This window comes from Octopus bimaculoides, chromosome 26 (genome assembly GCF_046866305.1).
Source record: "Octopus bimaculoides isolate indiv1 chromosome 26, ASM4686630v1, whole genome shotgun sequence".
Taxonomy (NCBI): domain Eukaryota; kingdom Metazoa; phylum Mollusca; class Cephalopoda; order Octopoda; family Octopodidae; genus Octopus; species Octopus bimaculoides.
The window spans coordinates 22141760-22160738 of NC_142953.1; the positions used below are offsets into that span (position 1 = coordinate 22141760).

General features: G+C 37.7%; 1 protein-coding gene across 12 annotated transcripts in view; it reads right to left on the minus strand.

Moving 5' to 3' along the window:
• The window catches only part of LOC106871364 (protein kinase C iota type), a 234465-nt gene that overhangs the window by 112635 nt on the left and 102851 nt on the right, over positions 1-18979 (minus strand). For all 12 annotated transcript variants that reach the window (XM_089342950.1, XM_089342949.1, XM_089342953.1 and 9 more), the window contains exons 4-7: positions 17540-17629; positions 10872-10922; positions 8670-8755; positions 2758-2892 (exon numbers count right to left, since the gene is read on the minus strand). In XM_089342950.1, coding sequence (XP_089199076.1) covers positions 2758-2892; positions 8670-8755; positions 10872-10922; positions 17540-17629 — 362 coding nt within the window. The remainder of the gene's footprint in view (positions 1-2757; positions 2893-8669; positions 8756-10871; positions 10923-17539; positions 17630-18979) is intronic.

An 18979-nucleotide genomic window follows, 5' to 3' on the forward strand; every position in this document is an offset into this window, starting at 1 on the left:
CGACTCCTCTACTATTGGCACCTCTGACTCCTCTACTATTGGTACCTCCGACTGACTCCTCTTAATGTGGTTTATAGGCCTCAGAGCATATGCATACGCTTGTACTTTGAGAAAAGTGAGAAAAATTATGGTGCTGGCAGGAATTAAAGGAAGGCAGGTGAGATATATAAAGAAAGGAAAGTTGTTGAATGTGAAGAATGAATGGGATGCTGACATAGAAAGGAATCCATTTCTTGAATCAGCAGAGCAGGTCATCAAGAAAGAAGACGAAAAGCAATAAGAGTAATGAAGAAAGGAAAAGTGGGAACGGTTGACAGGAATTGTGGGAGATGGGTTAAAAGGAGCAGGGATTTGGAAATGATGGAAATCTGTGAGTTGGCAGTGCCAGAAGACCATATTCCAGGAGATTGGGGAGTTGAGTACTGTCGCTGCTTCTTCCAAGGGGAAAAAGGGATTCTTTGGACTGTGGCTTGTAGAGGGAAATAAAATTATTGGAGAATGGAAGGAAAAAACTGTGAAAGAATGTTGGAGTCAAAGATGAAGAAGAAGGCAAAGACTGATGGAATGGAGTTTGGATTTATGCCTAGAAGAAGAATGACAGATGGGGTTATTATTATGAGGTAGTTACAGGTGAAGGAGAGGGACAGGTAGTTACAGGTGAAGGAGAGGGACAGGTAGTTACAGGTGAAGGAGAGGGACAGGAGAGTGAAGGAGAGGGACAGGTAGTTACAGGTGAAGGAGAGGGACAGGAGAGTGAAGGAGTGGGACAGGTAGTTACAGGTGAAGGAGAGGGACAGGTAGTTACAGGTGAAAGAGAGGGACAGGAGAGTGAAGGAGAGGGACAGGTAGTTACAGGTGAAGGAGAGGGACAGGTAGTTACAGGTGAAGGAGAAGGACAGATAGTTACAGGTGAAGGAGAGGGAGAGAGAAGGTGTTTCTTAAGTTTACTGATATGGAAAAAATGGTTTTGATAGATTTTCTTGTGATGGGATGTCATGGATATTGAGAGAGTTACAAGTGAAAAACTAATTGGTGAGTGAGGTGTTGATGTATGAGTGAGCAATTGCTCAGCAGTAAGGATAAAGAATTTCGAGTGAAGAGGGAAGTGCATCAAGGGTCAATATTCTTTTCTACTCTAGGCACAAGACCCGAAATTTTTGAGGGAGGGGGCCAGTCGATCAGATTGACCCCAGTATGCACCTGGTCCTTAATTTATCGACCCCGAAAGGATGAAAGGCAAAGTCAACCTAAGCGGAATTTGAACTCAGAACATAAAGACAGACGAAATACCACTAAGCATTTCGCCCGGCGTGCTAACGATTCTGCCAGCTCGCCGCCTTATTAAGGGTCAATATTAAGCTGACTATTAAAGTTGTGATGGAGTTGCTGGCAGGAAGCATGAAGTAGGGTGTGTTGTAGGAATTACTGTACACTATGGATCTTGTGATAATATTGAATAGCAGACAGAATGGATTCATTGAGGATGAAGCCCAAGGACTGTATAGGAGTAAAAGATACACAGTAATCCCGACTATCATGGGTGTTACCCTCCAAAACCCATCGTGATGGGTGAAAATCCGCAAAGTAGAAACAGTACTGTATATTTTTTTTTTAATTTTTATGATTTGTATATATTTATTTTATTATAAATGCAAAACTACACCACACAGGAATCCATGTAAGCTTAAATAATAAACCACAACAGGTGAACCATGATGTGGAGAGGGATTACTGTATGGAGTGAATATACGAAAGATGAAGGTGAGGGCAAATGGTAAAGCATGCGGAAAGATGGAAAGAGGGAGTTAGTTGTGTGTCGTGGGTAGGAAGATGGGTGCTGGAATAAACTTCATTTAATGTACAATAAGTGCTGGACAGACTCGTAAGAACAGCAAAAAATGAATTGAAGAGGATTACGGGAATGAAGCCAGTGAGGGATGTTGTAAAGAGAAACGGGATGAAATGGTTGAGTCATGTGTTGAGGAAGGATGAAAGCGACAGAGTGAGAGAAGCGATGGAAATGAATGTGTGGAGGGAAGTAGGGGAAGGAAAAGAATAAGACATGATTAAAGAGGGTGGCAGAAGAAATGAGGGTAAGGGCAGGTTAGTGAAGGGGGATGAAGAATATAGAGTGAAATGGAAAAAAATCTATCATGTGGCCTATAAGGCTAATTCCTACTTTAGCAAGGAAAATAACCTTAAGATGTTTGTTATTGTCGTCATACACAATGATGTGGAGTGGTTAATAATGTGAGAAATTAATAATTTTATTGATTAATATGATAATGGTAACAACAACAAAAATAACAGCAGGAATAATATCAAACAAGAACACAACCACAACAGCTGTAACATCAACATTATTAACAGTAACAATCACAACAATAATAACAACACCAGTATGGTGGACTCTCCTGTCATAGATGACCGACAAGGGTTCTGTAATCTCTTGCTGGACATCCACATGCATGATTTGTTTATAGTGATCAAGTGTTTGTGTTGTCAAAACTTCCATTAAATTGACATTTGACATTATCTGTACAGGTGCACGAGTATGTCATATGTCGGGTGTCAAAATGATTACAGAGCAACAAGAGGTGAGTTTTTGCTCAAAAACACAACGCACTACCCAGTCTGGGAATTGAAGCCACTGTCGTGAGTGCAACACCATAACCAGCAGGCCATGAACCTTCACAACAACAACATTAAACAACAACAAGAACAAGGAAAAGGAAGTAAAATGTCTGAATAACTCACCACCTGCATCTCTCCACATACTTGCTTCACCAGTTTGTGGCAACGCTTGTGCACTAACAGCTTGCAGTTGATGCATTTGTATCCTTGACGGCCGAGACCCCAGATGCGGTCGGAGCAAAAATAGCAGACAGCTCTCTGTGTCAAGAAATGAAAGGTTTTAAACTGGGCCCTGATGTGGTGCACTGTCTTCATGACAAGCCGTACCAACGACACAATGGCTTTAGGCAGAACCGGAACCAACTTGAGCAGCTTGAAAGCCATCAATTACCGTTTTGAAATGTCTAAATTAAATTCAACTAAAACTCAACTCAAACACAATAAAAACTACAATAATAATAATAATGATAATAATAATAATAATAAATCATGTTTTCTTTAATTAAAAAATAACAAAGAACACAATTATTTAAAGAATAATGAAGGACATTGCAATTCTATACATACACACATATATACACACATACACACACATATATGTGTGTGTGTGTGTGTGTGTATGTGTGTGTGTTTGTGTGTGTAAATGTCTCTAAATATGAATAAATGTTCGTATATGTAGTTCACACACACACCCTCCACATGTAAGAGTCTCTAAGCACATGTATATATCTGCACATAAATATGAATGTTTATATGAATGAATCGCATGTTTATATGTAGGTACGTCTACAAGATACATGAATGGTGTTTGTTTGTTTTTTGGCTAATTAACAACATTATTAAAATTAGTAATTAACAAAAGAAATTTCCTCTTCATGATCACAATCCAACCAGTTAGCTTTTCCCATTTTCATTTTTTTTCTTTTTTCAAAACTTTTTCTTCCTCTTTCAAATTCTGTTCATAATTAATCCGAATAGCTTGTTGAAGGTGATAACAATACCACTTCTTCTTAATAGGATCACAGCACCTTAAACAACGACACCCCCAAATCTCTCCAGGTAACTTTATGATGCTTTGGCACTGGATAAGAGTAATAACAACAACACTGGGAGTCGGTGAAATTCCGTGTGATATCTGATCATCAGCTGGCGACAGGAGTGTCCCACAGAGTAAGCTATACATAGATTATATGCATAGCCAGTGTGAAGGAAGGAGGGAGCGGCCTATATATGTACATAATTAGGTAGGTAGGTGTGTGTGTGTATTAGTGTGTACGTGTGCACTAACGTTGTTTATTTAATTTGAAATGGAGATGAATTCACAAAATAAAAACAGGAAAATATACAAGACATCTTAAAAGACTTGTGAAATATACTGTGGAAAACATGTAACAGATGTACATTAAACAGTATGTGTTTATGAGAGCGCGCGTGTGTATGTATGTATGTGTGTGTGTATGTCTATAAATATATGCCTCTGTGTGTGTGTGTGTGTGTGTGTGTGTGTGTGTGTGTGTGTGTGTGTGTGTGTGTGTGTGTGTGTGTGTGTGTGATCTGAAGTGCTGGATTTGTCTTGAGAAGAAATTATTGTTTGACTTCTTCCTTTCCACATCACCAGTTTCTGCTCCATTTTCTCTTCCCTCTTCGAACAATAGTAAACTAACAGGTTGGGTCAGCCTTCACAGTTGCTTTACAGACCGGTTTGTCATGGTAGGAGTGGTGGTGGTGGTGGTGGTGCTGCTGCTGGTGGTGGTGGTGCTGCTGCTGCTGGTGGTGGTGGTGGTGGTGCTGCTGCTGCTGGTGGTGGTGCTGCTGGTGGTGGTGGTGGTGGTGCTGCTGCTGCTGGTGGTGGTGCTGCTGGTGGTGGTGGTGGTGGTGCTGCTGCTGCTGGTGGCGGTGGTTCTGCTGGTGGGGGTGGTGGTGCTGCTGGTGGGGGCGGTGGTGACGGGCCTTGGCGGTGGTAGTGACACTGATATTAGCTGTAGTAGTGACTGGGGGGGGGGGGGGGGTAATATAAATTGTAGTTGAGATTGTAAAGGTACTGCTGACCATGTTGATGGTCGTGGTGGTGGTGGTGGTGGTGGTGGTAGTAGTAGAAATACCAATGGTGATAGTATCTGCAGTGGTGGTAGCAGTCTAGGTGGTAGTGGTGATTGTTGTAATGGTCAGGGCAACGTTATGTGTAGTGGTGTTGATGTTACAAGAGTCAGTGGTTGTGGACACGGTAGTGGTGGTGGCAGTAGCAATGGTGTTATGAGTTGTGGTGATGGATCTCTGTAGGTCCAAAGATCAAATCTGGACAAGATCAAAGTTTTTTTTTTTTTTTACCCACCCTTCCATTTGAGTCTTGGAGATCAGTTTTAATAGTCTTATAACACATCCTAAATGTAAATGGTACTTCGTTTTATTCGACCCAGGAAAGACGAATGATAAAGATGACCTAGGAAGGATTTGAACTCAAAACATAAAGGTGGGGAGGAGCTGCCACTGTCTGACCGTCTGCACACCTGTCCATGCATTTTCTTTCAGGTAACAGAGCACCGTACTCATGTATTTATGTATAAGGAAATGTGAATATCGATGCATATGTATGTGTATGTATAGATTTTTTTAACTTTCCTACTCTTGGCACAAGGCCCCAAATTTTTTTTGGCGGGGCAGTCAATTAGATCGACCCCAGTATGCAACTGGCATTTATTTTATCGACCCCCGAAAGGATGAAAGACAAAGTTAACCTCAGCAGAATTTGAACTCAGAATGTAAAGACAGATGAAATACCGCTGAGCATTTCGCCCGGCATGCTAACGTTTCTGCCAGCTCGCCACCTTGTGTGTGTGTGTATTTCCAATTAATTTGAGGAAGTTATATCCTCATTAGGGATTATAAAATCCAAGGTATTCCACTGGTTTAATCCCTATCATATAATGCGAAAGTCACTGGTGTATGTTAGGGATTACTGAAATTATATATTATCAATATTGAAGGGAAAAAATGGAGAAAATGGAGAAATAATGGATAATATAACAGTACAAATAAATCGATTACAAGTTGTAAAGCTTGCAAAAAAATAAAATAAAGGAACCTACATATATGTTTCTGTCCATTTACCCAGTCAATCAGAAGTTCTAAACATTTGGTTAAATGCCAAGAATGGTGTCATATGGGGGTAGGAAATGTTGTGTCTGGGGTGAGTCATATTAGTGTTAATGCCCTATCTAACACACTCACCATGTGAGTGTATTATATATATATATATATATATATATATATATATATAGTTTTAGGGAAAATAACCAAGTTTCAAGAACTCATCGATGAGTTTCCCTAAAACTATATATTTTATATATATTTTATCTATAAAGCTCAATTTAATTTTTATTTTTTATAAATTGATTTTAATTGAGTTTTTACCTGTAATTTTGGATTTTGTCCCTAATATTATTATATATATATATATATATATATATGATGATCATGACATATATATATATATATATATATATATATATATATGTTGTTGTACTTGGGGATGGTCATATTGCCAGTTTAGCCAATTTGCAAAACAAATATATATATATATATATCACAGTATTGACCAGACCATCAGATGCTACTGTTCACCATTGGTCACAATGCACTTTGAATTCTGTCTTAATTGCACCATTCCATTCCGTCTTAACCAAAATCACTTAGCTAAATCATCTTCCCACCATCATGGAGGCCTTCCAAGTGGCCCTTTCGGATCTCTTGGATACCACTCAACAACTGCAGAGATCCATCTGTTGTCTGAGAATCTTCTAACACATCTGGCCCGGTGTAACTTGGGCTTATGGTATTCTACGATCACATCTTTCACTCTGCTCCATTCTCGAATCGTCTCATTTGGAATGTGCTCTCTTAATGCTATTCCCAGCATGGAATTTCCATACATATACAACAACAAGGGTTCCAGTTGATCCGATCAATGGAACAGCCTGCTTGTGAAATTAACATGCAAATGGCTGAATACTCCACAGACACACATACCCTTAACATAGTTCTCAGGGAAATTCAGCATGACACAAAATGTGACAAAGCTGGCCTCATTGAATTACAGGTACAACTCATTTCTGCCAGCTGAGGGGACTGGAACAATGTGAAATAAAGTGTCTTGCTCAAGGACACACTATGCAGCCAGGAATTGAACTCAGGACTTTATGGTTGTGAGCCAAATACCTTAACCCCTACGCCACATACTTTCACCATATACAGCTGGCACTCCATCAGTTACAATGATGAGGATTCCAGTTGATGCAATTAATGGAACAGCCTGTTTGTGAAATTAATATGGCAAGTGGCTGAGTGCTCCACAGACACATGTACCCTTAATGTAGTTCTCAGAGAGATTCAGTGAAACAGAGAATGTGACAAGTTTGGACCCTTTGAATTACAGGTACAACTCATTTTTGCCAGCCGAGTGGACCGGAGCTACAAAAACTGGTCAGTGCATGCATGTGTGCGGGGGTGTAGGGAGGCCTGTGGGCCCTTACGCAAGTCCATACACTGAAGTACTTGTTCTTAAACTGAGGAGATAAGACAGCTGGTACCAACATTCGGAGCCACATGTATTCACATACAGCTGTGTATACACTGTCTGTCTGTCTGTCGGTCTCCCTTTCTCTCCCTCCCCCCCTCTCTCACACACATATATATACAAACAGTGAAATTCCTAAGTTATCACTGAGCAAGTGAAGCAATGTGATGGAATCTCTTGTAGCAGAGGAATCCACATCCATGGGCCGATGCCGCTCACGTAGGAGGTTTTGGTCGTTTTGTTTATGCTTTTAATCATTTCAGTCATGTGACCGAGTCCATGCTGGAGCACCACCTAAAAGGGTTTTAGTCAAAGAAGGCAACCCCAGGACTTATTCTTTGTAAGCCTCGTACTTATTCTATCAGTCGCTTGCTTTGTCTCTTTTGCCAAACTGCTAAGTTACAGGGATGTAAACAAAGTATCACAAGTTGTCAAGTGATGGTAGGGAGACAAATACAGACACAAAAACAGACACACACACACACACACACACACACATATATATATATATAAATATATGCATATACATATATATATATACATATATATATACACACACATATATATATATATACACATATATATATACACACACACACATATATATATATATATATATACACACACATATATATATATATATGTATATATATATATATATATATATATATATATATATATATATATATACATACATATACACATATACATATATATACACACACACACATATATAAATGACGGCTTCTTTCAATTTCCATCTACCAAATTCACTCACAATGCTTTGGTCAGCCCAAGGCTATAGTAGAAGACACTTGCCCAAGGTGCCACACAGTGGGACTGAACCCAGAACCATGTGGTTGGTAAGCAACATTCTTGTCATACAGCCATGTCTGCACATTATTTTTTTTACCATTTTCTCTGTAAATTGAACAACTGTTGTGAGCCCAGAGTCATATTCAAGCTGCCATTCAAAACCAGAAACTATATTAAATGACAACAAGACAAGCCAAGATGAGTAATGGATTCTTCGTGGCTGCAAAGCAAACTCCCTAACCATTCAGCTATGTTGTGGCCACAACACACTTGTGTAGGTGTGTAAAGATGTGCACCTGTGTATTTTACAGTGTGTTCACACACGCACACACACACATATATATACGTCTGTGTATATTTCTATGCACATGTCTATTTCTAGACATGTGTGTAAGCCGAGTACTTATTCTATCAGTCTCTTTTGCTGAACCACTAAGTTACAAGGATGTAAACACACCAGCATCAGTTGTCAAGTGATGATGGGGAGACATACACAGACACAAAGACAGACAAACAAAGTTATAGCATGTAATTTATATTGTATGTGTGAGAGAGAAAGAAAGAGAAAAGGAGATATTGGGAGATTTGGCTGTTATATTAAGCAAGTCAAGACACAACATAGAAATGCATAGGAATCTGCCGTTACCTTTGAGAACCGTTTTGCTTGGAATAAATGACCATTGATTCTGTACAGTTTTCTCCAGCGCCTAGCACCTCTCCGATAAATGTTACCTGAACACAGAGAAAGAAGAAACAAAGGTAAATTTGCAATTAACAAACTGAAAATATTAATTAACTCACCTTCTTGTACCACGAGTGTACACCCTGACACCCCTGGGGTAGCCATGTATCCGCTCTACTGCAAGACACCTGTCCGTTCTTGTCCCTCTGTCAGACTTCAGCCTCCCATCATCAACTGGTGTAAAGCTATCTCTCTTAATACTACTACTCCCACCACCACTTCTCAGTTGATGAGTCTTGTCCTGCAGATTACTTGGTGACCTCACTAGTGTTGGTGCCACATACAAAGCATCCAGTTCATTGCGTCTAGTCATAGAAGCCATGCCAAAGCAGACACTGGAGTTTAGTACAGTCCTCAAGCTTTGTTGAATCTTGTCAAACCGTCCGACCCATGCCAGCATGGAAGATGGACTTTAACCCGTCCGCATTCAAACCAGCTATATCAGGCACAAATATTTAACCTGTTTTAGGCCTCTCACACGTACCCTACAATGTCATTCTAAAAATGTGTTTTGTGTTCAAACAGAGCAGATCTGGCCTCTCACACGTACCCTACGCTGTCATTCTAAAAACAGGTCTTATGTTCAAACCAGCCAGAACAGGCCTCTCACACCTAGCCTACAATGTCAATACTAAAACTGAACAGTCGTATCACTGAAATCTCACAGCTATGAGATAATCCAGGATTAATACAAAACAATGTCAACAAATAAGCATTATATGTGACAGAGGAATCTGAATGTTAAAGGGTTAAATGATGATGATGATGATGAGAGGGAGAAGGGCTCCCTACAAATTCATTTGCATATATGTGCTATTGATGAATCATCATTAATTAAATAATATCTATTTCATGCGGAACAAAAAATATAATTTTCCCATCACAGCCCAGGATTTCTAATCTATCAATTATTATATTTATTCATTCGTTCTTTGGGTTTTACTTCCATTTTTTTTTAATCCATGCTGGCATGGGTTAGGTGAATATATACTGTTGAAGTGGTATTTCACAACTGGATGACCTTCCTGTCACTAACCCTTGCTGTGTTTTTCAAATAATATAATTTCCATTCCTTCATTCCACAGGTCTTTGAATGCACAGAGCTACATGAAGACTTGTTGATAGGAAACTAACAGAGAACACTGACCACAGCTTGTAATTTCAGAAGGTCAACATCCAAAGAGAGAAACACATGTGTGCACATAAGTGGGTCCAATAGTAAAAGATTTGTTAAGGGTTTCTGAGAATAGGGTAGGGGCCATATAACAAGAGAGATCTCTTAAGAAGCCTTCAGCACTAAGCAATTTCAATAACATGAAGGTTTTTCAATTGTACTTGACGAGTTCAGTGGTTCTCAACCAGGGCCCATGTCACCGTTAAGGGCTCATGTAAGGTTTTGTTGTTAAAATTTATCTGCAATAAATTGGTGATACTTCTACAATGCATAAAATATTTTAATTTTCTTTATACAATTTCTGATAATATTTAACCCTTTCGTTACCAACCTGGCTGAAACCAGCTCTGGCTCTGAGTACAAATGTCTTCTTTTCTAAAGTTTTGAATTAAAATCTTCCACCAGACCTTAGTCACAATTTATGTTCCTAACACTGTCTTAATGATAACTAAGTTATTTTACTAAATTCTTTGTTTTAAAATTAATTGAAAGAAACACCAGAATATTTCAAAATAAATATGGTAACAAAAGGGCTAAAATAATAGAGAAACAATTCTTAACCCTTTCGATACCAGCCTGGCTAAAACTGCATTTTGGCTCTGTAGTACAAATGTCTTGTTTTCAAAAGTTTTGAATTAAAATCTTCCACCAAACCTTGGTCACAATTTATGTTCCTAACACTAGCTTAATGATAACTAAGTTATTTTACTAAATTCTTTGTTATATTTAAAATTAATTGAAAGAAACACAGAGCATCTCAAAATAAATGTAGTAACAAAAGGGTTAATGATAAAAATAGAATTGAATATTTTTAGACATCAGATGGCTATGAGGATCTGGCAGAGTAAAATAGGAATCAAAATAGGGTTCATAGGTAAAAAAAATGGTTGCGGACCCTGATTTAGATGGTTTTATTTTATCAATTGACTTACGGTCTTCTCCATCACAGGGCATTCCTGGTCGGTCTGGCACATTAGGAAACACTGAAAAGACACAAAAAGGAATAAAATGATATACAGGTAAGTAGAGAGACAGGTGGATATGAGCTAAATAAACAGAGAGATACAGGTGGATAGGCAGATAGGTCGAGAGACATAAGTGGATAAACAGATGGGTATTAGCTAGAAAGACAGCTAGACAGATAAACAGACAGGTAGATAAATACAGGTGAATAGATAGATATAAATATTAGCTAGAAAAACAGCTAGACAGATACACAGACAGGTAGATAAATACAGGTGAATAGATAGGTATAAGTATTAGCTAGAAAGACAGCTAGACAGATACACAGACAGGTAGATAAATACAGGTGAATAGATAGATATAGGTGTTAGCTAGAAAGACAGCAAGATATAGACATATAGCAAGACACACACACACAGGTGAACAGAGAGACAGGTGAATTGAAATAGATGGATAGGCAAGAATTAGACAGAAAGATAGGCAGATATATATAAGTAGTTAGATCAGCAGGTAGACAGACAGGTGGACAGACAAACAGGTAGACATGGAGGGTAGATAGACAAACAGGCATACATGGATAGAGATATAGGTGGATATGGATGGCTAGATAAACAGGAAGGACATAGGTGAATGGATCAATAGCTTCAAATGGACTCAGCTATGCATGCCTAGTTCCTTTCCAACATCTGGTGACGATCGAGTATTGCTAGAGGATAGATATACAGTTAAGTTGGGAGACACCTGATATATACTGACTGAGGTTGATATTGCTCTTAATCAATAACACTGACAAGTAAACTACTGCAGGAACCACACCAGCAACATTGAACTCGATTTCTTTGGACAAGGTGGGAAGACAATTTATGTTGCAGAGAGAGGGTGGGGGAAACTTTTGAGTGAACCCAAATATGAGAGAGAGGGGCGAGGAGAGGGGGCAAAAACTGTATGGTCCACTGGGTGAGGGTTTATCTGTGGTTTCTCATGAATTAAACAGATTATTGTCCTTCTATCTTGGTGAGAGTTGAGAATCTAGCAGAGAAACTTCTTCGGAACTGAAAGCCAATGAAAAACCACTGATTCTACAGCTTCAATTTCACTTTCTTCATTATTATTATCATTATCATTATCATTATCATTATTATTATCATTATTATTATTATTATTATTATCATTATTATTATCATCATTATTATTATCATTATTATTATTATTATTATTATCATTATTATTATCATTATCATTATTATTATCATTATTATTATTATTATTATTATCATTATTATTATCATTATTATTATTATCATTATTATTATTATTATTATTATCATTATTCAGTAGTTTTATTTTTATAACGTGCTGTGGTTTGCTGTGGTGCTCTTATGTTTACTGTATTGAAAGTGTTTTGCGTAGAATGTGTGCAGTACCCAGTCGTGCAATTTTCTGTATGTTATATATATTTGTAAGTCCTGGTGTTTTTGTTATGTATTTGTCTGAATATTTTTTTATTATACCTAAGGCACCTACTATGATAGGAATTGTTTCTGTTTTTAGATTCCACATTCGAGTTATCTCTATTTCCAGGTCTTTGTATTTTGAAAGTTTTTCCATTTCTTTTAGAGAAACGTTGTCATCTGCTGGTATTGATACATCAATTAGAAAGCATTTTTTTTCTTCATGATCTTTGACAACTATATCTGGTCTATTTGCCTTAATTTCTCTATCTGTGTGTATTGGCATATCCCAGAGTATGGTTGCTTTCTCGTTTTCTGTGACCTTTTCTGGCGTGTGTTTATACCATCTTTTTTCTGTTGCTATTCCATAATGTTGGCATAGCTTCCAGTGTATATAGGTCCCAGCTCTGTCGTGTCTGTGAATATATTCCTTCTTAGCCAGGACTGGGCAGCCAGAGATAATATGATTTATTGTTTCTTGTCGATCTCCACATATTCTACAGTTACTTGTTATATTTCTTTTCATTATGTGTTTTTGGTAATTTCTGGTGGGGAGGCTTTGGTCTTGTGCAGCAATTAAAAATCCTTCAGTCTCTGCTTTGAGTCCTGAGCTTCTCAGCCATTGCTGGGATTTTTCTCTGTCTATTTCTTTCGCATTTAGTTTAGCCCAGTATTTACCATGTAGGGGCTTTTCTTGCCATCGTTTTATCATGGTCCGTTGCTGTTCTAGTTTTAGTTTGGATTTCATTTGTTTTATAGCTTTTGTTGTTTCTTCTTCTTCTTCTTCGTATTTGTTAGGTAGATTGATTTCTTGTTTGTATTTGTCAGCTTCCTTAAATACTGAAAACAGTTTTTTTGTTTTGCTCGAGTTTTGTGGCTATTTGTATTAGTTTCTCTTGCTTTATCATTATCATTATTATTATTATTATTATTATTATCATTATCATTATCATTATTATTATTATCATTATCATTATTATTATTATTATCATTATTATTATTATTATTATCATTATTATTATCATTATTATTATTATCATTATCATTATTATCATTATCATTATTATCATTATCATTATCATTATTATTATTATTATTATTATTATTATCATTATTATTATTATCATTATCATTATCATTATTATTATTATTATTATTATTATACAGGGTGATTCAAAAGCCACCATACATAGGAAACATTCATTTTTTTATAAGAAAGAGTTTGCCAGATCAGATTGAGCCTTGTGCAGCCTTCTGGCTCACCAGTCCTCAGTCAAACCGTCCAACCCATGCCAGCATGGAAAGTGGACATTAAACGACGATGATGATGTTTCTTATAAAAAAAAATAAATTGTACTTATGCATGGCGACTTTTGAATCACCCTGTAGATAAAAGGTGCAGTCTTCAAACTTAGCAGTTCCTGTGGATTCGTCCAACCCATGTCAGCATGGAAAATAGACGACAAACGATGGTGATGATAATGATGTGTGTCTAATCAGAAACGGGACTAGAAAGTCTGCATATCAAGTACTGTACATTCAACATCTGGTCAAGTTTGCTCGGACATTTCAACCCACATGTGCCAGCCCCCTCAGTCCCGCATTAGTTGAGAGAGGTCTTCAGGGAGGCATCCAGTGTCTCTGATAGGAGTCGATCTACATAGGTTGTGTTTGGATGACCAGCTTGAGTACAGCCATGCTTTCATGTCCATAGCAGTAGGTCACTTGCTACCGCTTCTATAGCTCTCCAGCAATGTCCTTCAAAGTGTGTCTTTCCCTTATAATATTGGAAGCAAGCAGCAGATCTCCATTCAGCTGTTTCTTGGTCAGATGATTCTCCAAGATATGTTTAAGACTGCTCTTAACATTTGGGTGTAAGCTCCATCTTGCTTAGATTCCAGTGTTTTGGTAAGTGCCCAGGCTGTTGTTTATCAGGCTTTTAAACCAAATTAATAACTGGTCTTTCAGTGAAAAAGTCACTGAGGGATGAAGAAACACTAGTAATAAGAATAACGAACTAAAATTAGTTAAAAGTGAATAAATAATGAAAGATTGTTGCAAACTGCAAGGTGGCCCCATTACTGCTGATGGTACAAACAAAATACCCTGTACACTCTATAGGGTGATTGGTGTCAGGAAGGGTATCCAGCCATAGAAAGCATGCCAAAACAGACGCTGGAGCATTATACAGTCCTTGGGCTCATCGAATCCTGTCCAACCCAGCTGGACATTAACTGATGGTGATGATAGAACGCCTTACGATTAGGAAGACTGGGTCAGTAAGTATAGTGTATATGAACCCCAGGCACATGACATCAGGTCACAAGGGACAAAACGCACAAACCCTTTCTGTTGGTTGCTTTGAGCCCCTCACTGGCTCAGCAACCCATATTCTCTCCTCCAAAATATTACAAGTATCTAGATTAAGAAAGCAAAAGGAACAGTGGACCAAGTCCACTCCAGCTGGGTTTGAACACAAAATCATAAGGTATCAAATCAAATAAGATATACATTTATAAAGCATTTATTGAGGTTTCATAGTCCCAACCATGACCATCACATTGATAACAACCTGACACAGTTGAAGGTCAATCATTCATAAGGAGTTGGGTGGGGGGGAGTACAGCTGAAAGGATGAACCTCAGTGTATGACTGGTATATATTTTTTGGTTTTACTCACCCCAGAAAGGTGGAGTGGGGGTTGAGGGGGGTTATGGAAGATAAAGTTGAGCAAAGCAGGATTTGAACTTAGTACTGGGACAAAATAACCACAGTAACAATATCAGCAACAACAACAACAAAGCCAATGAGAGTCATTAATGTAAACTAATTTGTTCAAAGATAAACCCAATTGTTAATAAATGAAATGAGGTGTGAAACAGTTCCTCTGTTCAAATCGTTGTATAATTATCTGACCAGAAGACAGATAATTCTACATGTCTAATGTATTTTAATGCTAAATGTATCGTTTAGTAGAAAACTGTTGGGTTTCACTTCAACTAAATTGGAAAATAAAGCAAGCAGCTTGAGAGCCAGAGAAATCCAGATGTTGTTACCACAAGAAGTTACTAATGGATACAAGGTTGTATATTCTGTTACTTGTTTCAGTCATTTGACTGTGGCCATACTGGAGCACCACCTTTATGCATAAAAATTATAAAGCTTGATGGATGGATGGATGGATGGATGGATGGACATTTGCTTCCCAACCACATGGTTCTGGGTTCAGTCCTACTGCATGGCACCTTGGGCAAGTGTCTTCTACTATACCCACGTCTGCACCTATATACATATATGATTATATAATATACACATTATAATATATAATATGCATAAATATACATAACATCTATGTGTGTGTGTGTGTGTGTTTGATCCAGAGACAATTGTCATTCCATTAAACCACTGTGGTCTGTCCATAAAAGGAAATAACGATTGTTTTGACATTAGTATAATGCCTCACATTTTTGGAAAGAGAGTACAACCAATTAAATTTCTATTTTTTATCAACAGGATGAACGAACTAAGTTTATCTCGATAAGATTTGAATTCAAAGTACAAAGCAATCAGAATGCACCAAGATATTTTGAATGATGTTCTATCGGTTCTACCATTCCACTCCCATGATACAAGTGGAATTGATTAAAAAAATGACAATGATAATTAATTAACTCTTTATCTTCCTGCACAGTATTGCAGCAGCTGGTCAATCCTGAAACACAGGAAATAACAAAAATTCTATTAACCTTGTGCACATTCATTTAAAAAAGTGATGAACTCCCTCCTGTAAGGGAGGTAACCCTGTTCTATTCATCTATCATTCATTTCTGTTTTGTAATAGAATCACAACAGGACTGGGTTTCTGACTTGGAAAATATTCAACAGGATATTAAGAGTTAATAAATGTAGTGACTGTGAATTTAGGTTATTAAAAATTACAAGGTTATCCACTTCGAAAAATGTTCTGACGAGGAATCCCTTTATGGAGACAGTAAATGTTTGATGTGAGCTGTCAAGGTTGTGTTGTTATCGATAATGTTGTGGCAGACACCCCCAGGTGGGAAGTAGGCTGGTCCACTTCTAATAAACAGTGGACTGACACTGTAAGTAATGTCAATCAGTAAGGTATGCTGTTTGGGCCAGTCCTGCACAGACGACAAAATACGTCGTCATAATGCGGGACATAACAGTGGCAACGAGGATTCATAGCTCACACAGCCACTGATATGTAGCAGCAGGACATAACAGATAACTACACAGTATGTTGTAAAAGACTAGATCCTTAACTTCCTGTAAGACACAGTACTGCACAAGATTGAATCAGTCAACCAGTTCTGAAATGCATAATATCACAAAATCATACTAACATTGGTTACATTAATTTTTCAAATAGTGAGGAACTCTCTAAACATAAGGTAGAAAACTAATTCCTTCCTCTATCGATCATTTCTGTTTGGTTACAAAATCATTAGAGTACTGGGCTTTTGACAGCACTGTCAAACAGTACTGAAATGCATGGTATCACAAGAGTCATTCCAACCAGGTTTCATTCATTTTGAAGGAAGTGAGGAAGTGTCTAATGTAAAAGACAAAAATTTAATCCTTTCCTCTATCATTTATTTGTTTTCTGCTAGAAAAGGCTGGGCTTTTGATTTGGAAAATTTTCAACAGAATTTTAAGAGTTAATAAGATAAAATGATATGCTTTAATTATACAAGGGATCAGTTGGGCCCAACCCTTCTGCATGACCCCTTCCATTTTCTTTCCCTCATCGAACTTAAATAGGTGGATAGAACAAAAAGTTTCATTTTTGTATTTGGCTTGCAAAGTTCTTTATGTGAGTTCATGTGTTAAGGATATTTTATTGTGTCTAAGGAGGGTCATTCTCTTTTAGTGTCTTATTATTTAACACATTCACGGGTTCGATTTCCACTCATTTACTTATTTATTTTTTCTAAAGCTTTTTTTCATTTTGTCTTGCCACCTCTTCAATAGTCATTGACTCTGCTATCAGAGCTGATAACAGACAGAGTCAACGACTATTGAAAAGGTTGCAAGACGCAACCAAAATTTTAGAAAAGGAAAAAAAAGTATAGGAGTGGAAATCAAACCAGTGAGTGTGTTAAGCAATAAAGCACTAAATGAGAATGACTCTCCCCAGACACGACAGAACAAAAAGTGCTTACCATGTATGGTAAGTTCTGAGTCCTTGTTGAGTTCGTGAAGTCTGACAGCTTCATTCAGCTCCACCTGGCAGGATAAAATACATGGGTCACCTGAAACAGATTCAAATATAATCATAAGAACAATGTGACTCAATACTTATATAAATATTTAATTAGAGGTTGTGTTAACCTCATGAAGGGATGGTTTCATCCAAGGAAAAACTGGTTCAATACCTAGTATTTTGGGGGAATTAATTTTCTTAAAATAATAGGTATATATAAACGTATAGTTTATATTCATATAAACAAAGAAAAAGAAAATGGAGATTAGGAAGTTAATACATTCAGTCTGCTATAACGAATCCATAAACACATATAAAACATCCAAGGGTATATTTTTTCCCCCTTTGAAGATATTATGTTCAGGTCATATAAATATAAATTTAATATTTACCGAGTATTAATTGAAACAGCTGTAAGTCATCATCATCATCATCATCGTTAAACGTCCGCCTTCCATGCTAGCATGGGTTGGACAATTTGACTGAGGACTGGTGAAAACACTAGGCTCCAATCTGATTTGGCAGAGTTTCTACAGCTGGATGCCCTTCCTAACGCCAACCACTCAGAGAGTGTAGTGGGTGCTTTTACGTGTCACCCGCACGAAGGCCAGTCAGGTGGTACTGGCAAGAACATGATTAATTTGCTGTTAATAAATTATTAACTTCCCAATCTCCATTTTTTTTCCTTCATATATATATGCAGCAGCAGCGGCAGTAGTAGTAGTAGTAGTAGTAGTAGTAGTAGTAGTGGCAGCAGCAGCAGCAGTAGAAGAAGTAGCAGCAGTAGTAGTAGTAGTAGTATTGAAGGAGATGGCTTTGTGTCAGGTGATGATAGGTTAGAGTATGAGAAAGGGACAGAAATAGGGGTTTAGTTGTGGAGGAGACACATGGCTACCCCTACTGGAAAAGGATAAAGGATGGTGGTAAAGAGGTATCAGGGTATCACAATGTACCCTCAAGTTGAAAGAAGATGACTATAAGTGGTAGAGGGGGCTAGACAGGGTGAGTTGGGGTGGGGGTGGGGAATAAGCTTATACAGTTTAGAGGATTAAAGGATTATATCTTTTATCATTCACTTGTTTCAGTCATTAGACTGTGGCCATGCTGGGGCACAGCTATGGAAGAATTTTAGTCAAACAAATCAACCCCAGTACTTATTTTTTTTAAAACCGGGTACTTATTCTATCAAAACTCTTGCCAAACTAAGTTACAGGGATGTAAACAAACCAACACTGGTTATCAAGCAGTGTACTGGGACACACACACACACACACACATATATATATATACACACACACACATACATCAAGCACTATTCGAACATGGTCAATACCAGTGCCACCTGACTGGCCCCCGTGTCAGTGACATGTAAAAAGTACCATCCAAACATGATCAATGC